Source organism: Tympanuchus pallidicinctus, unplaced genomic scaffold (assembly GCF_026119805.1).
Source record: "Tympanuchus pallidicinctus isolate F22 unplaced genomic scaffold, pur_lepc_1.0 scaffold8, whole genome shotgun sequence".
Lineage (NCBI taxonomy): Eukaryota > Metazoa > Chordata > Aves > Galliformes > Phasianidae > Tympanuchus > Tympanuchus pallidicinctus.
Genome location: NW_026294802.1, coordinates 8,203,796 through 8,228,751, shown reverse-complemented (window position 1 = coordinate 8,228,751; position 24,956 = coordinate 8,203,796). Strand labels below are relative to the sequence as shown.

General features: G+C 46.3%; 1 protein-coding gene across 4 annotated transcripts; it reads left to right on the top strand.

Annotated features, from left to right (window-relative positions):
* Positions 1 to 4,276: 4,276 nt before the first annotated feature.
* SVOPL (SVOP like) lies at positions 4,277 to 24,934 on the top strand. 4 transcript variants are annotated; one of them, XM_052667428.1, is made up of 16 exons: positions 4,280 to 4,385; positions 7,743 to 7,848; positions 8,645 to 8,736; positions 9,980 to 10,078; positions 10,813 to 10,884; positions 11,279 to 11,403; positions 13,608 to 13,671; positions 15,180 to 15,305; positions 15,553 to 15,681; positions 16,749 to 16,822; positions 19,289 to 19,491; positions 19,573 to 19,684; positions 20,109 to 20,190; positions 22,280 to 22,369; positions 22,745 to 22,858; positions 24,677 to 24,934. In XM_052667428.1, the coding sequence occupies exons 2-16, from the start codon at positions 7,770 to 7,772 to the stop codon at positions 24,686 to 24,688; spliced, it is 1,473 nt and encodes a 490-aa protein (XP_052523388.1). In that variant the 5' UTR covers positions 4,280 to 4,385; positions 7,743 to 7,769; the 3' UTR covers positions 24,689 to 24,934. The 4 variants fall into 4 exon arrangements, with proteins under 4 accessions (XP_052523389.1, XP_052523390.1, XP_052523387.1 ...); XM_052667430.1 differs by lacking the exon at positions 19,289 to 19,491 and having other exon boundaries at positions 4,279 to 4,385; XM_052667427.1 differs by lacking the exon at positions 24,677 to 24,934 and having other exon boundaries at positions 4,279 to 4,385; positions 22,745 to 23,238.
* The last annotated feature ends 22 nt before the right edge of the window (positions 24,935 to 24,956 follow it).

The following is a 24,956-nucleotide window of genomic DNA, read 5'->3' as shown; positions in this document are numbered from 1 at the left end:
TTCACAGTGTTGATGTACCGTGATCTTTTTTAAATATTCATGAACTGCCAGTTTTTCAAACTGAATAGTATTAATCAAGACAGGCTATTTTTTCAAGCCTGGAGGATGTAAAATCCCAACATGACACATGGAATGTTTTGGACATGGAATGTTTTGCTTCCCTCCAAAGAGGTTGTGGGTGCCCCATCCACGAAGGCATTCAAGGCTGGGTTGGACAGAGCCCTGGGCAGCCTGATCTGCTGGTTCACAGCCTTACCTATGGCAGGGGGTTGGAACTGCTTGGGTTTTAAGCTCCCTTCCAACCCATGCCATTTTATGATTCTATGATTCCTAATACTCAACTCCGCTTAAGAACTGTTGAGGGTTCCCAGCAGCAAGTGCATCGGGGGAGTTTTCATGGGCCATGAGACTGCAGTGGTCAGCCTTGAGAGTCACCTTCCAGCTGTGTTGACAGAACACACATCCTCAGGCAAAGCAGTTGTTCTGTTCTGTTCTTCTCTTGAATTGCCAAGAAACTGTAGTGGCATTGGACACTGGCTGCCAACAGTCAGCAGTATTTTTCATTCTAAGAGCAGCTTAGACTTGGAGCTGGAGTTAGAGCTGAGAGAAGAAAGAGTGGGTACAGGCGTGTGTCCAGGATACATGTGGTTTCATGTCTCTGGCTCTTCAGGACTGGGTAACTTGTGGTTCTTGTCATTCCAGCTGGTCTCACAGTGGCTCAGTGTATGGACATCGCCTTTGTTTCCTCACTCCAATCTTATTAGTTTATTCCTATTCTGTAGAGGTTTGAGAGAAAAGATGTTTTGAAGCAAGAAAGGCCAAGATAGTTGGATGCATTATCAAACAGATAAAAGTTTGCTTTGTGAAACAGTGGGGGGATTTTCTGCACAAGTGCATATTTTATCCTTATTGCACCTTTCCGTGTGATTGCAGTGTAACTGAGAAGGTGATTACCTGAAACCATTACCTGAAACAGAATACCTATTCCTTTTGGAGTTTCCGGGTGTTATACTTTTTGTCTTGGGTTTATATTTAAAGCAAGAAAAACAAGTTATCCCATGAACGCTGCAGGTGTCAAAATTGTCTGTTGTTTACTGCACTGAACAGTGATTTTTGTAGCGAGATGGGGGAGGGCTGGCTAACAGTGATAGGACTGGAGGTGATGGCCTCAAGTTGTGCCAGGAGAGGTTCGGGTTCGGTATTAGGAATTCTGGCATTTAGGTACTTTTGGGCAGAGCAGTGACTGCCCATTCCCCAGCACAGCTGCTAGGCTGAATGAGATCAGATTTTCTAGTTGCTGCTGTGAACACGGGCACCAGATGTAGTCAGATCCAGAAGAGATTGCCATTACAGACTGGTGGACCTTGGTACAACACCCTGTTGTCATTGTTTGGACTTTACCCACTGATGGAAGACGTGTGACTTCCAGAACTTTACTGGGAATTTTTAACCTAAGAGAAAGCGCTGCCTCTGCATCCATTGCTAGGAGGGTGTTTATTTCTGAGGGCTGATGACATGAGCTACATAATTTTGTAGAAAATTAATACAAAAAACCTCAGTGAATGGCCGCATAGGAGAAGAACGTGGTAACAAAGTCAAACTGATTTCAGTCACTCACACTCACTCTTTTTGGATTGTTTTTTTCCTATTTTTTTTCAATGGATTAGGAATTGGCTGGCTGGATGCAGCCAAATGTTGTGATCAATGGTTCTATGTCAGGGTGGAGGCTGGTCACAAGCAGTGTCCCTCAGGGGTCGGTCTTGGGGCCAGTGCTCTTCAACATCTTCATCAATGACACAGACGATGGCATCAAGTGCACCCTCAGGGAGTTTGCAGATGACACCAAGCTGAGCAGTGCAGTCGATACATTGGAGGGATGGGAAGCCATGCAGAGGGATCTGGACAGGCTGGAGATGTGGGCCCATGAAAACCTAATGAGGTTCAATAAGGCCAAGTGCAGGGTGCTGCACTTAGGATGTGAGCCAGCAGTGTGCGCTTGCAGCCCAGAAGGCCAACTGTGTTCTGAGCTGCAATAAAAAGGGGTGGCCAGCAGGGAGAGGGAGGTGGTTGTCTCCCTCTACTCAGCAAGACCTCTACAAGATGTGAGGCCCCATCTGGAGGCCCCAACTGGAGCATTCCAGGCCTGGGGAACCCAGTACAGGAAACACAAGGAGTCTTGGAGCAGGTCCAAAGGAGGGCACTGAGATGAGCAGAGGGCTGGAGCTCCTCTCCTGCGAAGAAAGGTTGAGGGAACTGGGCTTGTTTAGCTTGGCGAAAAGAAGGCTCTGGGGAGACCTCATTGAGGCCTTCCAGTACTTGAAGGGAGCTTGTCAAAAGGAGAGGGAATGGCTGTTTACGGAGGTTGGATAGTGATAGGACGAGGAGGAATGGTCTTAAGTGGAGACAGGGGTGGTTTAGGTTAGACACTAGGAGGAATTTTTCCACACAGAGTGGTGACACACTGGAACAGGTTGCCCAGGGAGGTTGTAGATGCCCCATCCCTTTTTCCCTGGCATTCAAGGCCAGGCTGGATGTGGCTCTGGGCAGTCTGGTCTGGTGGTTGGTGACCCTGAACACAGCATGGGGGTTGAAACTAAAAGATCTTTGTGGTCCTTTTCAACCCAGACCATTGTATGATTCTATGATTCCTCCTTATGAGAGCCAGAGCTGTGTGTGGCCTGGCCCTCCCACCAAGATGAGCTGTGACATGGGGAATAAAGATAGCCAGTTCCCATGTTCTTGTCCAGTCCCTTATGTATGGTGGATCAGTAATGATGGACTGGTTTGTGGAGAAAGTTTTTATAGTCTTCAGGAATTTCTCGGAGCCTCTGGCTCCTGCAGCAGACAGCACCTTCCTCAGTATTCACCTATGTAATAGCTGTCTGTCATGTCCCTGGCCAGCTGTGAAGGTCTTTCTTCTCCCCTTCACTCTCTTGTTTCTCCTGGAACTTTCATACATGTGGATGTTCCTATTCACGTTCCACTATGACCAGTTTATTTGCATTTCTGTTACAAGTAACTAAAATATCATGAGGTGGATTAAAAAAAAAAAGTAAGAGATAGCATGCCTTTGTTCAATCCCAAACATCTGAAAGCATATCTCTGCAGCTGAGACTTTTACTGGAATTTTGACCATCCTTTCCCTCCTGCAATGAGAAGCTGAAATGCCAACACTTCAGTACCCTTCTGTGATTGTGTGCATAGTGTCTGAGTTCCTGCAAATGAAAGTGTAAGGTATGGATTTAGCAGCCTGCATCCTGCTTTTAGTTTAGCAGTTGTCAATAATGGCTGTGACTGAATATCAGATCTTATTAAAAGGAAGATGTAAAATAGGGCTGTGAAACGGCATATGTTAGCTGACAGCAAATGCATTCCTGATGCTTGGAAGTGTGAAACTCAGCATGAAAGTTCCATGCTTTGATAGAACTCCTACAGCATTGCTGTCAGCATGGTGAACATATTTCAAAAGAGAAGGATTTGGGGAACTCTCATGGGAAGGAGACAAAAAACACCATCAACTCCACACAAGCCAACATATTTGAGAAATAAAGATCAGCACGCATACTCCTAGTCAAGAGCACTTGTATATCATAGCTTGGTTTTACTGGTCGGCACAACCTGCAGTATTGATATTTGCTGTGTCAAGGTCAGAATCATTGCTAGCCATGGGTACTCATTGGTTAGGAAGTTTAGAGAGATGAAGCTAATGAACAGGCCCTGTTTTCTTTGTGATAATGGCACCTGGCTTCAGCTGGCCTGGGGCAGCTAGTATCTACAACAGCGGCCAGGCCCAGCTTGTGGCTTTGCACAGGGCAGCAAAACCCCTTTACCTGGGTGTTAGCACTGTGGGATCTGCTCTCTGAAGCTTGTCCCCTACAATCTCACCAGTGTTGTGACAGGGTCAGATCTTCACTGTCCACTCTCCATCTCCTGCTGCTGAGACAGTCACCATCCCTGGATGTGTTCAAGGACCAGGTGGATGTGGCACTAAGGGATGTGGTCAGTGGGTATGGTGGAGATGGGTTGATGATGAGACAAGAGATCTTATAGGTCTTTTCCAATTTTAATGACTCCATGATCTCCCTCCTCCCCACCAAAAAACATGAGTGAGCACCATCACCCATAGTGGGCTACTCCCACAGAGGCACCTGTAGGTGCAGAGGAACCAGCTGAATTCACACTCCCTGTGACACAGGGCACCCCTCCTTGTACAACCTACTGCTGGGGAGGGACCTGACTGTACCCAGTAAGGAAGAAATCTGACTCCCTACAGCTGGATTCCAAACACACAGCGATGCCAGCACAATGAGGAAAGAAAACAGAAAAGAAAGAGGCAGAAGTAAGGGAGGAAAGTTCTGCTCCTCTGTGACCAAGACATTTCAGAGGTAAGAAAACTTCACTCAGAAAAACCCAAAACCTGAGAAAAACAAGAAATCTAGTTGAGCCTTGATTTAAGATTGGGAGTATCTGATCATTCATACATCGTGTCATCTTGCTGCTAGGACCCTGCAGTGGTTTCATTTTACTCCCTTCTGGTGGAGGACTGCTATTTTCCTTGCCAGCAACAGCTTTGGCACTGCTGTTTTTTGGCTCGTGTAGTTACCATTTAGTATTTTCAGTGTGATTTACAAATAGCAGGAAACTCTTCCTCGTGACTCCCCACAGAGCTCTGACAGACATGAGAAGCTTTGTAAGGGCAAGTAGGTCTGCAAGTGTTTGCAATGACTAACCTATGCTCTTTGTAGGAACTCTCAGGAGATTTACTGAAGTCTTATGTGTAAACCTGTCTTTTGGAGACAAATGCTAGAGCAGAGCATACAGTGTCAAGGACTCACCTGAACGCTGGCTTCTCACCTGCTTATGTGCAAGTGAATTTTGCTCAGGCTGTCCCAGTAGTCTGGCCATGAGGCGGATGAAGATATATGGACCTATTTCTGGTAGTACCTGAGGTGCTACAGCAGGTGTCCCACTTGCTCACACACTGCTGTTTGAGAGCTGTGGAGGTATCCCATAGATGTCATCCTGACACCTCCAGGGGTCTCAGCCACTACAGGGTGTTGGAGGTAGCTGTGCACCCTTGTGTTTGAGCACCTGACCCTTGCTGATGGATCCTGTGTGATAGCATGAGGTTCACCATTTCCTCCCTATTTTTGGAAGAACTTCAGTGCTTCCCATCCTGGTGGCACGTAATCCAGAGCAGTGAGCACCAATCAAATGCTTGAGTGCCTCTCAGCGAATGTTAGCAGAATACTCTAGCTTCAGACTTCCACGGTGCTATGGCTTGCAGTTATAGTCCATCTGGCATGCATGGAGGTGGATCAGAGCCCAGTGCTTTCCCTTTGTCCCAGGCATGTCCCAGCCTGGCCTGCTGGGGTCCAGAGCTGTGCATGCTGTGGGCTCTGGAGAGGTACAGTTGTTGAGCCAGGCAGAGTCTTGATAAGGAGACTTACAGGAGGTTATATTTGCAGGATCTAATCATAAAGGATCAGGCAAGGAGCAAAAAACTGGACCCCAGGTTTCATTTCTGTGAAGCCCTTTGTGTTTCAGCCACACAATGAACCATTATGTCTTCCCGTGGGCTCTTCCAGACACCTTACATGGTTGCTGTTGAGCTGGTTCCAGTTAGAAATGATCTGCAGATGATGGCCAGCATGATCAGCTGCTGGCACCATGTGCTGCTGGCAGCTACCACTGCCTGCGAGTATGGTGCTGAGAGGAAGTAGTGAGCAATACTGTGCACGTCCTCTGGGATCCTGGGCTGTAATGAGCTATAACTGTAAGGTCAGTGTATCTGACCTACCCAACTGAACTGCTATTAGCCCTTAATGACCTCCTTCTAACTGCACCTCCATACAATGTGCCCAGCTGGGAGCACTGTAACTCTGTGCTTTTTATGCTTATGCTGCCCTCTGTCTCAGATGAGATTTTGTACCTTTCATCACCAATGCTCTTGGTCATTTCCAAACTGAGCAATTCTATGATTCTATGACTAGGTGCATTGCTTGCCCTTCTCCAGCCCCATGACTCCTGTGGGGGAGCACTGAACACTTTCTCACCAAGTCCAGCAGCTCTGGATGGAGATCACTGAAGAAGAGGTTTTAAACTAAAGATGAGTTGAGCCCCCCCTGCAAGAGTCACTGCATGTTCTCAGCAGGAAAGCTTGGGGGTTAAAGCTTGCTGTGTGCTTAATCCCTCCCATGGGATGAAGATGAGATTTTCTTATCAGGAAAAAAGTCTGTGATCAGACTTAAAGATGTAGCATTGGAAACCAGACCCTCTGCAGGAGCAAGCCAGTAGCAATGCAGAGCTTGCTGTTGTTTCTTGCTGCCATAAGTGGATGGGGATTGATGCAGTGGGGTGAGGCAGAGGGCCATATGTCCTGTGGGAAGCAAGGCTGGCAAGGCTGGGCTGGGCAAGAAGGAGCTAGGTGCGTACTTGCCAGGTGTACTATCCTTGGGAAGCCAGGGCTAGGGGAGCAGGTTGGGCAGTCCTGCTCCTGCCACTGGCTCTGCTTCATGCTCTTGCATGCTCTCAAAAACGTGAGCTATTACAGAGTGCAGCACCTCTACAGCTCACTGGGCCCCGGCTCCTAAAAGAGACACTTCCACCTTTGAGAGGGACAACTTACTGTTGATCACTGTCAATTCTCAGCTCTTGGAGATTGTGAAGCATCTTTTGACTTTCTTTGCATGTTCAGGATGGGGAAGCCATTACACAAGCTCTTGCATCTTCTCTCATTCTCTGGACTTTGCATGAAAACAGCCAGAGCAATGCAATGACTGATTTGTCAGCTCAGCTAAGCCGCCTTGTGATGCCAGCAACCCTTAGGCAACTCTACAGGCTTGGGACAGAGTGGCTGGAAAGCTGCATGGAGGAAAAGGAATCTGGGGGTGTAGTGGTCAGCTGTCTGAACATGAGCCAGCAGTGTGCCCAGGTATGCCAAATGGCATTCTGGCCTGTGTCAGAAATATTGCAGCCAGCAGGAGCAGGGAGGTGATCATCCCCCTGTACTCAGCACTGGTGAATCTGCACCTCCAGTGCTGTGCTCAGTTTTAGGCACCTCACTACAAGAAAGACACAGAGGCCCTGGAGTGTGTCCAGAGAAAGACAACAAAGCTGTGAGGGGTCTGGAGCACAAGTCTGATAGCAAGCAGCTGAGGGAGTTGGGGTTGTTCAGTCTGAAGAAGAGAAGCTCAGGGGAGACCTTGTTGCTCTCTACAGTAACCTGAAAGGAGGTTGTGGCAAGGTAAGGGTTAGCCTCTCCTCCCAGGTAACAGTGATAGGACAAGAAGGAATGTTGTGCCGGAGGAGGTTCAGGTTGGATATTAGGAAACAATTTATTCTGAGAAAGAGTGATGCTGCAGTGGCACAGGCTGCTCAGGGAAGTGGTGGAATCACCTGGAGGTGTTCCAGAACCGTGTGGCACTGAGGGACATGGTCAGCAGGCATGGGCTGATGGTTGGTCAAGATCATTTTAGAGGTTTTTTCTGACCTTGATGATTCTATGATTCTGTGTATTTCCTACCAAAACCAAACAAAGAAAACAAAAAACAAACAAAAAACAACCAACTTGGAGTAAAGGTCATTTCATTCTAGTTCTCTGAAACAAATCTGTGTAAGAGTGTATCTGATTGCTTCCACACCAGCCCAGAGAACTCCTTTGCTGTACGGTTACTAAGGTGGCTTTATGACCCTCCAGGGGTCCAGGGGTTTCATGATTAAATCCTGTCCTTCTCCAACAGTTACGGTGGATCCCTGTAGCAGCTGAGATGGCCGCTGCACCAAAAGAGGCAGCAAACGTTATTGCCTTGGAGGAAATCCACATGGAGGGACAAGAAGCCCCCAAAGGTGTGTTTGTGTTGGCTGGACCAGAACTGCTGGCCCTCATGAAGCAGGGTAGAGGGAGGGTTCTGGCACTCCAGTTACCTGGACCTCGACATCAGCTTCATACTTCCTCTCTCCCACTATAGCTGCTAGGTTGCTAGCAGTGGCAGTGGAAGAGCTGCTTGTTTTGTTTTTTTTCAGCCACTGTTTTGTGTAAGCGATGTATTCCTCTGGTAATTCTTTCATTTTAGCTTATTCTTGGGAAAAATATATATATATTATTCAGTCCCAAAAGCATTTTAAGTAAAAACTTCAGTGGAGAAGCATCAAAACAGAAAACGCTGGGGAAAAATTAATGAGTTTCTCCTGAAAATCTGTGCAGTCTCAGGATTTGTCCTGAGTTATTTGGGAGATAAGTGTTCTGATGGAAAAATTTACATAGGTCTGACTTTTCTTAAGTATGATGTTGAAAGTAGACACTGAAAGCTTTCTGGCAGCTCTATTTATAAATCCATCCCAGCACCGGACTTGCTTTGTCCCTTTAATGGGAGAAAAAATTCAGGAAGAGACAACACCGAGCCCAGAGCCCATGGCTGTGCTTACTGCAGTGGCAGTGACTCTTGTGGGTCTGGGGAAGCCCCAAGCCATAGCCCACACCACCCTCACCAGGGCAAGCGAGAGTTTCCAGCCTTTCTCCTGGCACAGCCCCATGGTTGCTTGTAAAACATTCCCATTTCATAAAACCTGAGGGTGTACTATTTAATAACTGATATATATATATATATATATATAGGTGTCTTTCTTTCCCATTTGTGTTCAGGGCAGAAGACATTTACAGTGGAAGAAGCTGTGGAAACCATTGGGTTTGGGAGGTTCCACATTGCACTTTTTCTCATCATGGGAAGCACTGGGGTAAGTGTTTGCAACCAACACCACCAGCCTGATGAAACACTCCCCTCATTTTCTTTATTACTTTGCAATAACAACTACAAATCACCACAAAAACGTATTGCAGCACATTTTTTCCCACATATACCTTCTCAAGCAGGATTCCTGCTTGTGTCAACTTTGACCAAAATCAGCATTGGCCAACTCTGATATTGAACCTGTTTCAAGGCAAAAGCAAACAGGTTGACCCAGGGCATCCTGGCCTGTCCCCTGCCCTCGAGTTCCATCCCTCAACCACAGAGGTTCAGGGTTACCTGGACCAAGTAACCAGGGTTACTTCCCAACTAACGACGTGCGAGGGTGCTGAGTTAACAGTAAAACAGTGGTAAAACACCTGGTTTGGAAACTGGAGCCAGGCTAGGGTGAAGCTGTGATGGGGACATAGCCACAGGATCACCACAGCTGAGGCTGGAAGGTCTGTAACTATGAATGATGGGCTTACTTCTTAACCAAAGCCAGCTGCCAGGAACAAACAGTCAGTAATTTTATTATTATTTTTTTAATAATTTTAAGAGATTGTTCTAGATGCCCAGATTCACAGACAGGTACTTAAAATAAAAGCAGCTTGCTTTCCAGTACTTTCCATCAGCACATCTGGTTGAAAGTCCTTCCAGACTTTCTGGGTACAAGCTTGCTCTTGACAGTGACCAGAAAGGAGGTTATAGTAGGTAGGTGTCAGCCTCTTCTATCAAGTCATAGAAATAGCATGAGAAATAACGGCCTTAAGTTGCATCAGGGGAGATTCAGGTTGGGTACTAGGAAGTAGTTCTTCTCCAAAAGAGTGGTGCTGCACCATCACAGGCTGCCAGGGAGGTGGTGAATTTGCCATGCCTGGAGGTATTTAAGAATCATGTGGACACGGCACTGAGGGGACACGATTAGTGGGCATGGTGGAGATGGGTTGGTGGTTGAACTGGATGATCTTAGAGGTCTTTTCCAACCTTAATGATTATATGATTCTGTACTGTACCTAGATATCCACTCTCTAGGTGCAGCTTCCTTCCATCCTGTCTCCTCTCTCCATCCCCAAGTGGGAATGTCTTGCAGACCATGCTCAGGGCTGAGACCACCAAGGCACCACAGCTTCACAGAGCCTGTTGCAGCATGTGACACCTCCATGACTGTAGGCTTGGCATAGCTAGGGGCCTTTCTCTCATGGGATCCTCACAGCTTCCCTTCTTGTTAATGTATATACTTGTCCCTAAAGGTGGCCGAAGCCATGGAGATCATGCTGATAGCTGTTGTGTCCCCTCTCATCCGATGCGAGTGGCAGCTTCAAGACTGGCAGGTGGCTCTTGTGACAACAGTGAGTGACTCCTCCTCACTATGCAGGTCATCCATCGCACGGGGACTGTACATGGCACCACCCCAGGCTTAACAATGTACATTTCCCAAAGGGCCAAATAAATTCCAAGACCTCCTGTCAGGGACAAGAGCAGTGACACAACTGTAGAAACCAAGAGAACAATGAGCACACAACCACAACAAGAACTATAATGCCAGTACAGGCTCCTATATCCTGATTCTTTGGAAATCCCTATAATCCTTTACTTTGAGGACCATGCATGGCTCTGGCAGTGCAATTTATCTTCTTGTTTATGAAGCATTTAACAGACACTTGATTCGAAGAGCAAAGCAGCCTGATGCTGCTGGGAATGAGTACCCCACAGCTGCTTCCAGTTCTCCATTGTAATGCTATAATATGATAGAAAGTACAGCAATAATAGCAGAGTGGCACAATCCTAGGCTGCTGCAAAAAGGAACAAGCCCAAATGCAGCAGCTGTAGATTCAGAAACAAGTGAAGAAAAACTACTTACCACTAAAAGGCCTCTAGTATGCAAGGATCTCCAGCAAGACACCCTCATTGCCTCTGACAACCCTTAAATGAGGTCTGGGAAGGGATGGATCCTGACTCTACCCATTCAGGTCACTCAGGTGCACTGCATGTACCTGAGTTCCCCCTGGGTTAGTTCTGCCTTCCCACCAGATGCTCAATCATTGTTTCAGGTTGTGACTTAGCATTTCTACTACATCCATAGATGGTGTTTTTTGGCTACATGGTCTTCAGCATAGTGCTTGGGCTCCTGGCTGACCGATACGGCCGCTGGAAGGTAAGTGGGTTCAGGGGCTGTATGTATTCTTCCTGAGCCCTCTGACAAGACAAATACAGGACCTGCTATTGTCTGTCCCCTTTATCTCTTTGCTGTGCAGTGTCCTAGTAACACTGCTGCCAGGAGGAGTTGGCACATGGGGCACAAAATCCTTCCAATATACCTGAGCTTCTAGAAGCCAGGAAGCTGCTACTCCCATGAAAGAATGATGGGCTGCACAAAAACAAACTTCATGGTGCCCATTCATGGCACTTTTCCTTCCCTTTGAGCTCAGGGCTAAGCCGGTCTCTCTCTTACCTTGCACCCTGGCCTCTGAAAACCTTCAAAATATTTGTTGTGCTGTCCCATACAGAGAGGACCCTAGACTATATTACCCTAATTTTGTCCTTTGCAGATTCTGCTGCTCTCCTTCCTCTGGGGAGCCTATTTCTCCCTGCTGACCTCATTTGCCCCCTCCTACATCTGGTTCGTCTTCCTGAGGACCATGGTGGGAGGTGGTGTATCAGGCCACGCACAAGGGTAAGGCCATGCTTCATGCCTTATGGCAAGGACAAGGACAAACTAGCCTTCATGGGGAGGTTAGCAGCTTTTTCCTACTCTGGTGGGAGCTGCTGGGGGTCAGAAGAGCACAAAGTAAGAGGGGAGGAGGGGAGAGTCCTGAAGCATAGAAAGTCAGGTTTTTGAATGTGTTATTTTCTTTGCGGATAAGGGGGAAATGTAATGAAAGCAAATGATTCTGAATCATCTGCAGTCAAAGGGAAGGAACAGGCAGGCAATATTTGGTGCCTGGTCCCCACTGCTTATCCTAGATCGTCTTTATTTAAGACTGTTTCTATAAAGTGAGAGCACGGCTCTGCTTTTCTTCCTCCAAGGAGGCATCCAGGGGCCCAGAGATCCCACAGCTCATTTTGGCTGACCTTGGCAGAGCGCCCAGTACCTCGTGCACTGAGCCTGATAAGCTGAGGCTGCGCAGAAACCTGGAGGAGACAGCCAGGAAGGGGCCTCTGAGGGGGCTGGAAGTGCAAGGGAGAGCAAATTCTCACATTGCCTTAAAGCAAAATGCTGTCCTGTTCTTTCATTGGGTTGTTGTCCGTCTACCTTAATTGCAGTTCCCAAGGACTCCTCAGCCCTGGGATAGTGGAATGGGCTGGTTTGCATTAAGCCAATGTCAGAGGTCTTATTAAGCACATATATTATAAAAACAATTAGACAGGTAACAGATGAGCAAAGACTGCTTCCTTGTAAAAAGGTCACAACAATTCTGCTTAGAGTAGCAAATTCTTCTTGAACTGATGTAAAACCTTCCCACTTAAATTAAACTTTTTGCCTTGTCAGGGTGAAATTGTGGAGATGTGGGAGGGAAGGAAAAGATCACTGTACTAAATGCCACCTCACTAGAAGGCTGACAAAATAAGTGATTTCTTTTGACTCTGTCAGGGAAACACATGCAATATTTCAGCATATTCTGTAGTTCCTCATAGCCTGTGTTGAAATTCAGGGCAAGAAGCTGTGGGCTCTCCAGGAAGTGAGAAGTGACCTCCTATAGCAAACCTCTGGTAGCCTCTTCTTCACCTCCCTTTGAGACTCTGTGAAGACTTGTTTGAATGCACAATTTTTTTTCAAACCCACTGCCTGTGCAGGACAGCACAAATCAGCTTGCACTGACTGAAAAAGCCCTTTATCAAAGCAGAGTATGGGAGGCTGGTACTGCTAGAGGCCAGGACAGGGCAAAGCAGGCAGGAGGAACTTGCAGTTCCTCACCTCATTGGTGTTGCATATTTTATAAGGCACCTCAACTGCTGAGATGATGGAAAGGGTCAGTGTGGGTCTCTACACCAGTGATGGTGTTGCTGATTTTAAATTTCCCAAAACACATTCAAAAAACTGAGTGTTCAGAGAGGAGACATGGCTTTATTTCTGTGCAGAGTGCAAGGTGAGACATCCCCACAAATCAAGTTCCCCAAGTCTTCACATTGGCTTCTATTTAAGTCACAAGTTTTCATTATATACCTACCTTATACATAAGTCACACCTACCCATTGCATGTTATTACAGAATGTTAGAATCATTTGAGTTGGAAGGGACCCTTAACGGTCATCTAGTCCAACTCTCCTGCAATGAACAGCAACATCTACAGCTCAATCAGGGTGCTCAGAGCCCCATTCAACCTGACCTTGGGGGTTTCCACAGGTGGACATCCACTAGCTTTCTTGACAATCTGCGCCAGTGCTTCACCACCCACTTATTCAATGGTATTATGCAACTACAAGTTTATATTAACATATTTGAGTTTTCTGTGCTTGTGCAGAAGTCTTTAGTTGTTGTTTAGGAGGTATCCCACTACTTTATACATGGCTGGGTTTTCTAAGGACCAATCTCTATTGAACTGTTACTGTCTTGGACGTGTGCCTCTATTTCAAGGATGTCTGTTCTTACTGTTCTTATTTGTGAAAATCTTGAAGAGGAACATCAAGTCTCAGGAGGGATGTTCACCATAGATAAGCAGGACATCTGCAACCTAAAAGCAGAACTTTAACCTTCAAGAAATACCTCAATCAGAGAGAAATATCAAATAACTGGTTTCAATACATCAGTGTAAAAAGGGTGGTCCCTCTGTCTCCAGGCATCCACGCTGGATGATGGCTGAGCCGGACAAATTGTTCTTTGATTGGTACAGAAATCGTTGTTGTCTCTGTCATTTGCCTTGTTCTTCTTTTCATTAGGCTTATCATAAAAACAGAATTTCTGCCTACCAAGTACCGAGGATACATGCTGCCCTTATCTCAGGTAAGAATGGGCATGTTACTGTTTCTTCTCATTTGTATTCCCAGCAGAATTGCTGTGCTGCTGTTTGGAAGGCAGATCTCCAACAAGCCAGAATATCCGCATTTATCATGGGTTGAGTGAATGCCTCCTGTACCATGGAGCACGTGCTGTGCATTATTAAGGATCCACACAGACAGCTGTGTGCAGAAGAGAAGCTATTTCTTCTCTCTTAATTGGATCATCCCAACACTGTGGGGGGACTTTGAGTGACAGCTGACATCCGCCCTTTTTGTTACCTTCTGATAACTGTGCTGCCTGCCTTAATGGGGTCGGTGCCAGTGGGCTGTCACTCAGGCTGCAGCAAGAGTGTCTGTTTTCTCCACTGGGAAGTGGAATGCAGTAGTCAGTGAAGGGCTACTCGAGGCAAAGAGTGCTTATGGCTTCTCCTGCACTCATCTCATCTCCCATTGGAGTGTATCAGGCTCTCTCCAGCATTCACAGCAAGAAAAATGTTTGTGCAAGCATGAACCAAAAGGAAAGTGGACTGAGGAGGGGTCTCTGATCAGGGCAACTCAACATCTCCAGCTGGGTTGTGTTGGGATCTCACATAAGGTAAATGCAAGCCATTGGGACTGAATTGTGATAATTACGTGTGATTAATGAGGTGGCTCCTGGATGAGGTCCTGGGCTGTGCCTTGCCTTGCAGGCCTCAGTTAGGCCTGAGATGTGCTGGTAGGGCTGTGACCATCCTTCCAACATGACTGGGGTGGGCCCTTCCTCTAATTTCTACCAGGACAACTTTATGCATGCACAGATGATCTGTGAAGACCTCACTGAAATCATTAATGCATCTGTCTGTTGAAATGAAAATGTTGGTATACAGTCTTGGCGGAAGGGGTAATTTGCTTTTCATTACTGTATATGATCCAAGGGGTTTATTACCAAAGTGCCTCCAGAAGATCAGAGATATATAAAAAGGGACAGTCTTGCATCTCTTTCCACAAATGTATTGTTTCTGCCCATAGATTACTCATGAACTTGCTGTGGCTTGTGGCTTGTGCTGCTGGAGCTTCTTTGTATGGTGCCCCAAAAGGGGCTCTTCTCCTGATGGTAACAAGGGAACCTGCAGATGTGGGGCCAGGTTCCCCATTGGTACAACTTGGAATTGAGTCCACTGGAAGCCCACCAACCTCCAACAGTGGAAATCTGTCCCCGTTTGGCCTTTGGTACTTATACATCTGCTGCATCCCCAGAGAGGTTCAAATGAGAAAATTCACAGGCATGAGTGTTAGCAGAGATGTGACTGGAAGGACAAAAGAGGCTTTAAGTACAATGGCAACTACATGTTACCTGTTTTTGTCCAGAGCTAATTAAGACTGTTCTCAGACATCCCTCCCCAGACTCTGATCTGTACTTTTCTCTTTCCTTCATCCCAAACTCATCTTTGCAGACAGCAAGGGAAGGGATGAAAATAAACAAATTTTTGACATGTGTTCAAGCCTTTTAACCCTTCTGTTTCCCTTGGAAAGGTGTTCTGGTTGGCAGGATCCTTGTTGATCATTGGCCTGGCATCAGTGGTGAACCCAACCGTTGGCTGGCGGTGGCTGATCAGAATCGCCTCCATTCCTGGCATCATTCTCATCATGGTATTCAAGGTAGGGAGAGCCTCTCCTCACCTCCCACAGCCACTGACCTGGCATCTCCCCAGTCACCAAGAGGCATCACCCTTCATCTTCTCAGCCAACTGCAGCTTCCCTGGGGGACAGCTGGAGAGAACATGACAAGGAATGACTCGTAACCTTGCACTGATCTTGTCAGGCTCCTGGGCAGGATAGGGGATGTGGACAGCACAGGCTGCTAGGCAAGAGGCAGGAGGGCTTTCTAATACTGCTCCACTTTCAGTTCATACCTGAGTCAGCACGTTACAATGTGTCCACGGGGAATAACGCGGCTGCCCTGGCCACGCTGCAGAGGATAGCCAAGATGAACCGGGCAGCGATGCCAGAGGGAGTGCTGCAGGAACCTCCCAAGGTAAGCTCAGCCTGCAGCATTGCCTCGCTCCATTATCCTGTCCCATCCCATCCCACCTCATCTCATCTTGGCTCGGCCCCTCTTATCCCACCCCATCTTGACTCATCCCATCCCCCCCTGGTCCACTGGGCACAAGGATGTGAGCAAGGTCACCAAGCACATTTCACTCCACATCTCTCCCTCACCACGCCTGGCTTCCTTCCCAGCTATTGGCAGTGGTTATGAAGAGGCCATTTTACTCTGGGAAAGACAATAATCTTGGCTTCCAAAAAGGAATCAGATTTTCCACTTTTTTTTTTTTCCCCATGATCTTCATTTTCACAGGATGAATATCATGCTGAGAAAAGATTTGCTGCTTTTAACACAAAAAGGGCTCCAGACAAAGTGCTTCTTTCCACCACTGCCTGCTCTCAGGATGTCTGCAGCACCACAGGACCCTGGTCCTGCCCATTGGGGTGTACCTGAGGGCTGTGGCCATAGGACAAGACCCTTCTGCTGGTCCCAGTGCCTTCCCCAACCACCAGTTCCACCTCTTCCAAGCAACTCGGGAGCTGAACACTTACATTGTCCAGGGCCTAGCTCTTTTAAGTCCCTTTCCTGGACCTTTTTGCTGCTTATTCAGTCCCACAGGCACCAAGCATTGTCCTCAGCAATTCATGCAAGATGGTGCCATTGTACTGGAATTAATTAGGATTAAGGCTTCCCTGTCTTTTAATTGAAATTATGTAAGGGAACCACATTGGCTACACACAGGGTTTTGCTTAGACATGCACCCTTCCAGGCTTCACCAATAATGAATAAAACATAGAAAGGCAATCCCATACCTGTCCCTGTGAACTTGAAGGGGTGTGTGGGGTGCTCTCTTCTCCCCCCTCTTTGCTTTGCAGCATGACCTCCCACAGCCATCTTCTGAAAAGGGGCTTCCTTTCTGAAGGGTGCAGTGCTATCTGTCCATCCATCCATGCCAGGAGATGGCCAGGGCAAATGCACTGAGGCCTGGGCACCAGCTGCTGCCACAAAGCATTTGCCCTGATGTGAAAGGTGCCTTTCTACCAAATTATTTGCAGGAAAGAAGAGGAAGATTCAAAGACCTCCTCCACCCCAAGTACTTAAGAACCACTCTGCAGATATGGATCATATGGTAAAGAGTGTTTCATCTATATATTTATTTATTTGTTTATTTATTCATCTTGTTTATCATTCCCTCAGGACTGGTTGGCTTGGTCTACCCACTGTGAGCACGGTGGTGCCCTCGGTTTGCTTTCACTCCTTGTTGCCAGTTTGTTCATTCTGAGAGAAGATACATGCACTGCCCTCAGTGATAGAGGGCTCACACAGAAAACCAATGACTGGTACCGGTGCCAATGGCTGGGAAAATGTAAGATCGCAGAGAGATGGGCTTCATTTGCCTTGTTCCCTGTAGATGTATGCAAGGGTAATATATGTTTCATTGACTTTGCTGGCTGGAATGGATATGTTTGAATAATGGGTCCGTGGGAACTCATTGACCAAAATCTTGCTAAACCAGGCCTTGAATATTTTATGTTTTTCCCATCAACTTGCAGGACTATTATGAAATCTCTTCTTGTTTCTTAATCCTTCTTTCTCACCCAGGAGGCAGTGGTGTGTTCTCAGGTTTGTGTCCCTGTCTCTTTGTGCCCTCAGCATCCCCATGTCCACAGGCAGCTCATTTTGCAGCCCACACTCTGCAACTTGTTTCCGAAACTGCCAGCGGGGATTAAAAAAAAAAAAAAAAAGTGAAAATTACTTCTCAGCCTGCTTATGATGAGGCGTATGCTGAATTATTTGATAATGACACAGTGAGGCTGCCACTACCAGTGCCCTGTTGTTGGCAGCGAGCCTGGGTGCGGTGTGAGCCTCTCCAGCTGGTGAGAACTCCTTTGGAAAATTGCTGTACAGAAAGAATGCGGAATAAGACACCCAGACAGCTCCTACATTTGAGCTGTAAGAACTGGGGTCTGGGTTAGTGGCTTGCTGCAGGAAAGGGCAATATGGAAATGCCTCCACCTACATACAAGTGATCAAAGGTGCTGTCTTCTGCATGATACAGCACTGCTACTTCCCAGTCTGGAAGTATCAGGAGGTTGGGTGAATGCTGGTCAGCACATAGAATCATACAATGGCCTGGGTTGAAAAGGACCACAATGATCGTTTAGTTTCAACCCCCTGCTATGTGCAGGGTCACCAACCACCAGACCAGGCTGCCCAGAGCCACATCCAGCCTGGCCTTGAATGCCTCCAAGGATGGGGCATCCACAGCCTCCTTGGGCAACCTGTTCCAGTGCGTCACCACCCTCTGTGTGGAAAAACTTCCTCCTAATATCTAACCTAAACCTCTCCTGTTTCCATTTAAGACCATTCCTCCTCATCCTATCACTATCCACCCCCGTAAACAGCTGTTCCCCTTCCTGTTTATAAGCTCCCTTCAAGTACTGGAAAGCCACAATGAGGTCTCCCCAGTGCCTTCTTTTCTCCAAGCTAAACAAGCCCAGTTCCCTCAACCTTTCCTCATAGGAGAGGTGCTCCAGCCTATTCCCAGCTAGATCACTGCATTTCTTGCCCAGAGGCAGCAGTGCTTAGTGGTGCAACAGTTTACAATTAGCTCTGAAGGAGGAGCTGAGACATGCAGGAGCATTTCCCTCTGTGAAAACTGGAGTGGGAAGGAGGCAGTGTCAGCAGTGAGCATCTGGCCAGTGCAGCAGTGTTATTGTCAGAAAGGATGTCAGTGTGTTAAGACTTACAAGCAAGCTCTTGGCATTAAACTTTTAATGAAAGGTTGTAGATTTCATGGCTTCTTCACTCATCCTTTCCTTTCTTGGAGTAAAACAGAAATAATAGGAAGGAGAAAAAACCATGCACACATGCAGCATTGCATGGGTGAGCTTCATAATATCATAGAATTGTTAAGGCTGAAAAAGACCTCTAAGATCATCTAGTCCAACCATCAGCTTATCCCCACCATGCCCACTGACCACGTCTCTCAGTGCCACATCCACACAGCTCTTGTGACATTGGTTCCACCACCTCCCTGGGCAGCCTGTGACACTGCAGTACCACCCTTTCTGAGAAGAAATATTTTTAATATCCATCGTGAACCTCCACTGGTGCAACTTGAGGCCATTAACTTTTGTTTTGTTGCTGTGACCTGGGGGAAGAGGCCAACCTCCACCTCAGCACAACCTCCTTTCAGATAGTTGCAGAGGGCAGTAAGGTCTGCCCTGAGGCTCCTCTTCTCCAGACTGAACAACATCAGTTCCCTCAGCGGCTCCTCATCAGGGGGCTTAGCAGTGCTATCTCCTGCTGCACAGCACAAACCAGTCTTAATGGCCGAGCACACAGCAAGCTGGGAGCTGGAATGGGCTCCTCCATGGAAGAAGTGCATGGACAGAGGTGGCAGTGCTTTGCTGTGTGCTGGGTGACTGCTGATTTGGTGGGTGTCATCAGGCTCAAGGTGATAGATGAGGGTGCCAATCGTGCATCACCGTAACACTCGTGTGTACAGGGGGTTCCTAGGGCACTCCAAACCTGCTGCATTCCAGTGCCATTTTCCTTGCCTTCCCCACCCACACCACACTCCTCCCTACAGGCTTGGCATAGCTTTTGCTTACTATGGAGTCATCTTGGCCAGTGCTGAGCTGCTGGAGCGGGACCTGGGCTGCACCTCAAGGACACCTCTGAGCGAGAACCCTGGCCCTGTCTCAGAGGAGAGCCGCAGCCCCTGCTACTGCCGCCCTTTTGGCCCTTCTGCCTACCGGACCATGATCATCAGCACCGCGGGGGAGATCGCATGTAACCTCCTCTCCCCTTCTTGTGCTCACTGCAGGACTGAGAGCCCTAACACCTAACGTTATCATCTCTTTTCTGTCTCAGTAAATCCCCTGAACATTCTCGGCATCAACTTCCTTGGCAGGCGCCTGAGCCTGTGCATCACCATGGGATGTACGGCACTGTTCTTTCTTCTCCTCAACATCTGCACATCCAGGTAACTGCTCGCTTCCACCAGAGCTGTAGTCATTGAACTAACCTGGGGAAATTCCTAAGAAGAGCCCCATTCGACGTGGCAGAGGTAGACATCTCCTGAAGTCTGTAAATGAGCCCCTGTCAGGAGGGTTATAGCTGCTCACTTAGGTACCAACTGCTTTGTTGCTGTTATTATCATAATTTCCAGTTTTTTCTGCCTTATGTCTAGCCTGAGCATGGCTAGCTAGAGATCTGCTTGCAGTTTCTTTATAGCAGTAGCAAACACGCACTGTCAATGGACTAAAAAAAGACCCACTACACTTGCCAACAACCAACTTTCCCTTACTTCAAGCTTGTAAAAGCCTTAGCATAGTGAAAGCCTACCAGGCTGTGTCTCTGTCACTGTTCAGTGACACTAATGCTTTGTTTCACACTGCTTCTTTTAGTGCAGGCGTGACCGGCTTTCTCTTCATGCTGCGAGCCTTGGTTTCAGCAAACTTCAACACCATCTACATTTACACTGCAGAGGTGGGTCCTGCTGAAGGTACTTGGAATCACAGCAGCATTAAGATTGGAAAAGACCTCTAAGATAACTGAAAATCCTAACACCAGCCCATCACACCATGCTCACTAACCATGTCCCTCAGTGCCATGTACTTGAAGTGCCACAGCACTTGAGCCTGCTCTGGGGCATGGAAGCCCATTTAGCCAGGAATGCTGTTGTATGCATTGACCAGCTAAGAGTCAGCTTCCCTGAACTGAGTATCTCTGGCTTCCTGACCACTCTGTTTTCATAAGTGAGATCAGAAAACTAGCTGGAGGTGACATGAGCAGCCAGGAAAGGAGTGCCCTTCTGGGTCACTTGTTGGTCACTACTACTAAATGTTATTTCTGAGGATGTTATACACTATCACCTTCCAAAAATCTCTGTTCTCTCTCAGTCCCGTTGAGGTTAGACAACAGACTACCACTGAAAGGAACCTTTTCCAGCACTTAAGGCTGGCTATTGTAGCTAGTATAAAAGTTTTTTACATGTATATGCTCAACTAATGGAAATTGTTGTGTTGTGTCTGCAAATAGTTTTAACCAATCAGAGAGCATCTCCTTCACACATCTTCAGAATGATTAGTCCTGTGGGTTACTTACATGTTGCTTTTGTATAAAAACAGAGTTGTGTGGAATTTAGTTTCTTCCTTTTAAGACTGAGTGGTAAGTGGTAAGAAGCTGATAGCAGTAGTTAGCTTGATTGACCTGATAGTGTGCCATAGTTCTTTTTATAGCACACTATTTTTAAGCACGTACCAGACTTTACTAAATACCAGCTTTTAAATAGTCCAGAATTGGATGCTGTTGATGTGAAAACTATTGCTGAAATAGCCATACTGTAAACCACAAATACACAAGATTTAATCAATGATCAAAACCAAACTCAGAAAAAACTCTTTCCAGACACATCCCAGACTTTTCTGGAACTACATCACATCCTCTGGCTTGGCCCAGCCTTCTTTAAACAAACGCTTAAATGGCAACACTTGCTAAAATCTACTGACATGAATGGGACTTAAATTAAGCAAAGCATAGGGTTAGGATGTTTTCTATCAGGATTTTCCCACAGCACTGAAGCAAAGCATATACTCAAGTGTTTTACTGACATGGGTGTCAGGGAGATGTGAAAAATTCACAAAGCACATTAGGACACCAAGCTGTGTGACATGGCTGGCATGCCCAGGGGACAAGATGCCATTCAATGTGACCTAGACAGACTTGAGCAGTGGGCCCAGCTGAACCTCATGAGGTTCAACAAAGGCAAGTGCAATCAATGTCTTGCACCAGGATCATGGAAACCCTCACTACCAGTACAAGCTGGGGGATGTAAGGATAGAGCAGAGCCCTACAAACTCTGTTGTGATAGAACAAAGGGAAATGATTTCAAACTAAAAGAGAAGAGATTTAGATTGGACATAAGGAAGAAGTTTCTTTACAGTAAGTGAGACACTAGAACAGGTTGCCTGGAGAGGTGGTAGATATCCAGTCAAAGCCAGGCTGGAGGGCCTCTGAGCACCCTGATCAAGCTGTAGATTCATGGCAGGGGAGTTGGACTAGATGAACTTTAAAATTCCCTTCCAACTCAAACGAATCTACAATTCTATTTCTCTAAGCCTGGATATTTCCTATCAGGATTTCCCTTTCTTTTTCCTCCTTCTAAACAAAGGTGCTGTTGATGTAAGTAAGTAGGCTGTCTTGAAGGCTGCAGACAATCTCTTTTTCTCCTGCTTTCCAGACACATAGTCAGGCAATATAAATTGAATTCTCTCTTTAGCACCAAGCCTATGGTCTGTGACTATGGCCTGAGCAGCCCAGTGCAGACGAAGGAAAGGTGTCTGTGTACATGTTGCCTTCAACTTCTACTTTGGACATGAAATGGCAGAATTGCGATGGAATGAATGAGATGCAAAGGAATCTTTAAATCTTTTTGCATCTTCTCCCACTGACTGCTTTTGATAATGCAAGGGTCTACATGAGGAAAAGAGGAACAGAAAAAAAAAGGGGGGTGGAATGAGAACACATATCACTGATTATTGTTGCATTAATCTGATTTCTTTCTAACCTGTGTCAGGTTTATCCCACCACAATGCGAGCCTTGGGGATGGGAACCAGTGGGTCACTGTGCCGTGTTGGAGCTATGGTGGCACCGTTCATATCACAAGTAAGAGCACTGCTGACAATGCCCGTAAGCCTTGAGTCTAACATTACCATCAAATACACAGGGATGTCCATGAAGTTAATAGAAAAGGGGGAGGCATTCAATCTCGGTGTCTGGTTTGCTTTTTCAAACTGATTTGTTCTTTATCTGATATTTATGCAGAGCACTTGGACAGCCTTTGCCAGACGTGGATCTTGCTATTATTTGCTGCTTTCTGAAAACTTACAGATTTCCTGAGTGGCATTTTCTGGATGTTGCTGAGTCCCCCAGGCATTTGCAACCCATTGCCCACTCTCTAATTTCTGATTAACTGGTGGGCTCCCACAGCACTGAACAGATGTTTGAACTGTTTCTTTCTTTCATTCTTTCAATCTGCAGGTTCTTATGAGTGCATCTTTCCTTGGGGCCCTGTGTCTTTTCTCATCTGTGTGTGTTGTGTGTGCAATCTCTGCCTTCACGCTACCCATTGAGACCAAGGGCAGGGCACTGCAGGTTTGTATAGACTCTCCAGGAGCTTCTCCCTGTCTACAAGCTACCTAGAAACAGTAAATCTTGATTCAGCCAGAAAGGAAACCAAAATCTTCTCAGAGTTCATAAGCCAAAACAAGAACTGAGAGATAAACAGAGGAAGGTGCTGTCATAACAACTGAAAGCACTGTTACCCCAGTTGCCTAAATTCATTTCTTATAGAAGAACAGGAATGCCTGCCCTAGCCCTAGCTCCCTCACTACAGCATGCTAGCTTAAATTATTGCAAGCCGTTCTTTGCTATCTCTGGTCTCCATCTGAAGTTGCTGCACCTATTCTCCTCTGCTGCAGGCAGAGAAGATAACAGCTAACAATTAACACCTTAAAGTACTAAAGCCACTTTGACACCAAATTCAAGTCAAAAGCCCTTGCTCCATCAGCCCTATGGCTAGTGTTTCCTATAAGGCTCTAGAGGCAATGAGACAAAACAAGCCCAAAGATCAAGAAGGAAAGTCAGTTATAGGCAATTTAGCTGTAAGGCCATGGGAATTTTCGTGTCATAGAAGAGGCATGTCTTCTTCCTGCATGTTCTTCTGCAGTCTCACCCATACAAGCCAGAAAATCATAGGATTGATAATCCAGACTCTTTAGCAGCCTAGGGCCAGACAGATGTTTGATTAACCTGATATCAGATTCAGGACCAGACTAAAAAATTGTATACAAACACGTACATACATACATCATATATGTATACACACACACAAATTCATTGGGCCACATCTTAGGTTTCCACAAGGTGCATGGGACAGTTAGCCTTAGGGTTTTTGAGAAAGCAATTTATTAATAATCAACTGCTTCTTTAAATGAGTGCCTTTCTAAAAATAAGGACTACCGTTTATGATGTTTTAAAACATCTATATGAAAATCTGTAAAAGATTGGAAAAAATACACAAATTTAAGAAAGGAAGTGGAAAAAGCAACTTCTTCCTTCGTGCAGAACTATTTGTGTACCAGGAAAAGCTGGCATCAGATCTACTATTCAACTTGCAAATGATCCTCTAGTCTGCCGTTCAGAGACCACTGTGCGTGCAAAGCCATACAGGCATTGCTGAACTGTGGCTATTGGACATATTGTCCAAGGGTGTCACACAGCAGTCATTCAATTCATGTAATAATTTAAGTGCATAACATGGCAACATTCAGTCCTATGGCTCCAGACAATTGATGCATGCCTCAATATCAGGTTCAAACAAAACAACTGAATGAATCTTGTGGAATCTAAAATGAAAAGTAAAAAGCATACAGACCCACTGTCTGGCTGGCATTGTCCTCAATGAGTGAGGAGCTGTGACCATCAGGGTTCCCTATTGGGACAGATACAATTCACTGGCGACACTGGACCAGGTGCGCTTGCAGCCCAGGAAACCAACCATATCCTGGGTTGCACCAAAAGATGAGTGGCCAGTAGGGTGAGAAAAGAAAAACAGAAGATTCAAAAGCTGTGGATGCCCCCTCTTTGAAAGCATTCAGTCAGGGTGGATGGGGTCCTGGGCAACCTGCTCTAGCACAAGGCATCTCTGCCCTTGCAACCAGCTGATCTTTAAATCCCCTTCCAACCCAAACCATTCCTTAATTCTAATCTCTATCTACACCTATTTCAGTTTATTAGGACAGCATCAGTTTATTCTTAAAGTAGCTACAGGGATTGTCAATCAGAGGCAAAATATTTTGGACACATATTCAAATGGATATTATTTTCCCTCTGTATTCATTTCTGCTGTTTTTCATGTGCATTCTGTTAATTTTATGGTTTTTGTGTTGCTTTTTTTTTCCCCTCTCTTAGCAAGTAAAATGAAAGCGTTTGATGTTGGATTGGGTACAAAAGAAAAAGAAACCTTTGGAATCCATCATTTCCTGTGAGCCACATTTGATGTTGATTGCTTCTCCATACCACTTCCATTATATAAAAATGGAACCGATCAGTGTAAGAGCTATGATTTGCATAGACCAAGGGTAGCTTCCTCAAGTAGGTTCCCCTTATGATTCAATAAAAATGTTTTCTATCCATGTCATGAAGAAAGACTCTTTGCTAGTGCTATTTCTAATGTTATGCCACACACACA

Coding starts and splice junctions, on each gene's coding strand:
- SVOPL (XM_052667427.1), top strand. CDS start 7,770: ATGGCCGCTGCACCAAAAGAGGCAGCAAACGTTATTGCCTTGGAGGAA. Junction 15,306..15,552: donor TTCTCATCATGGTATTCAAG/GTAGGGAGAGCC, acceptor CTCCACTTTCAG/TTCATACCTGAGTCAGCACG. Junction 22,370..22,744: donor TGGCACCGTTCATATCACAA/GTAAGAGCACTG, acceptor TTCAATCTGCAG/GTTCTTATGAGTGCATCTTT.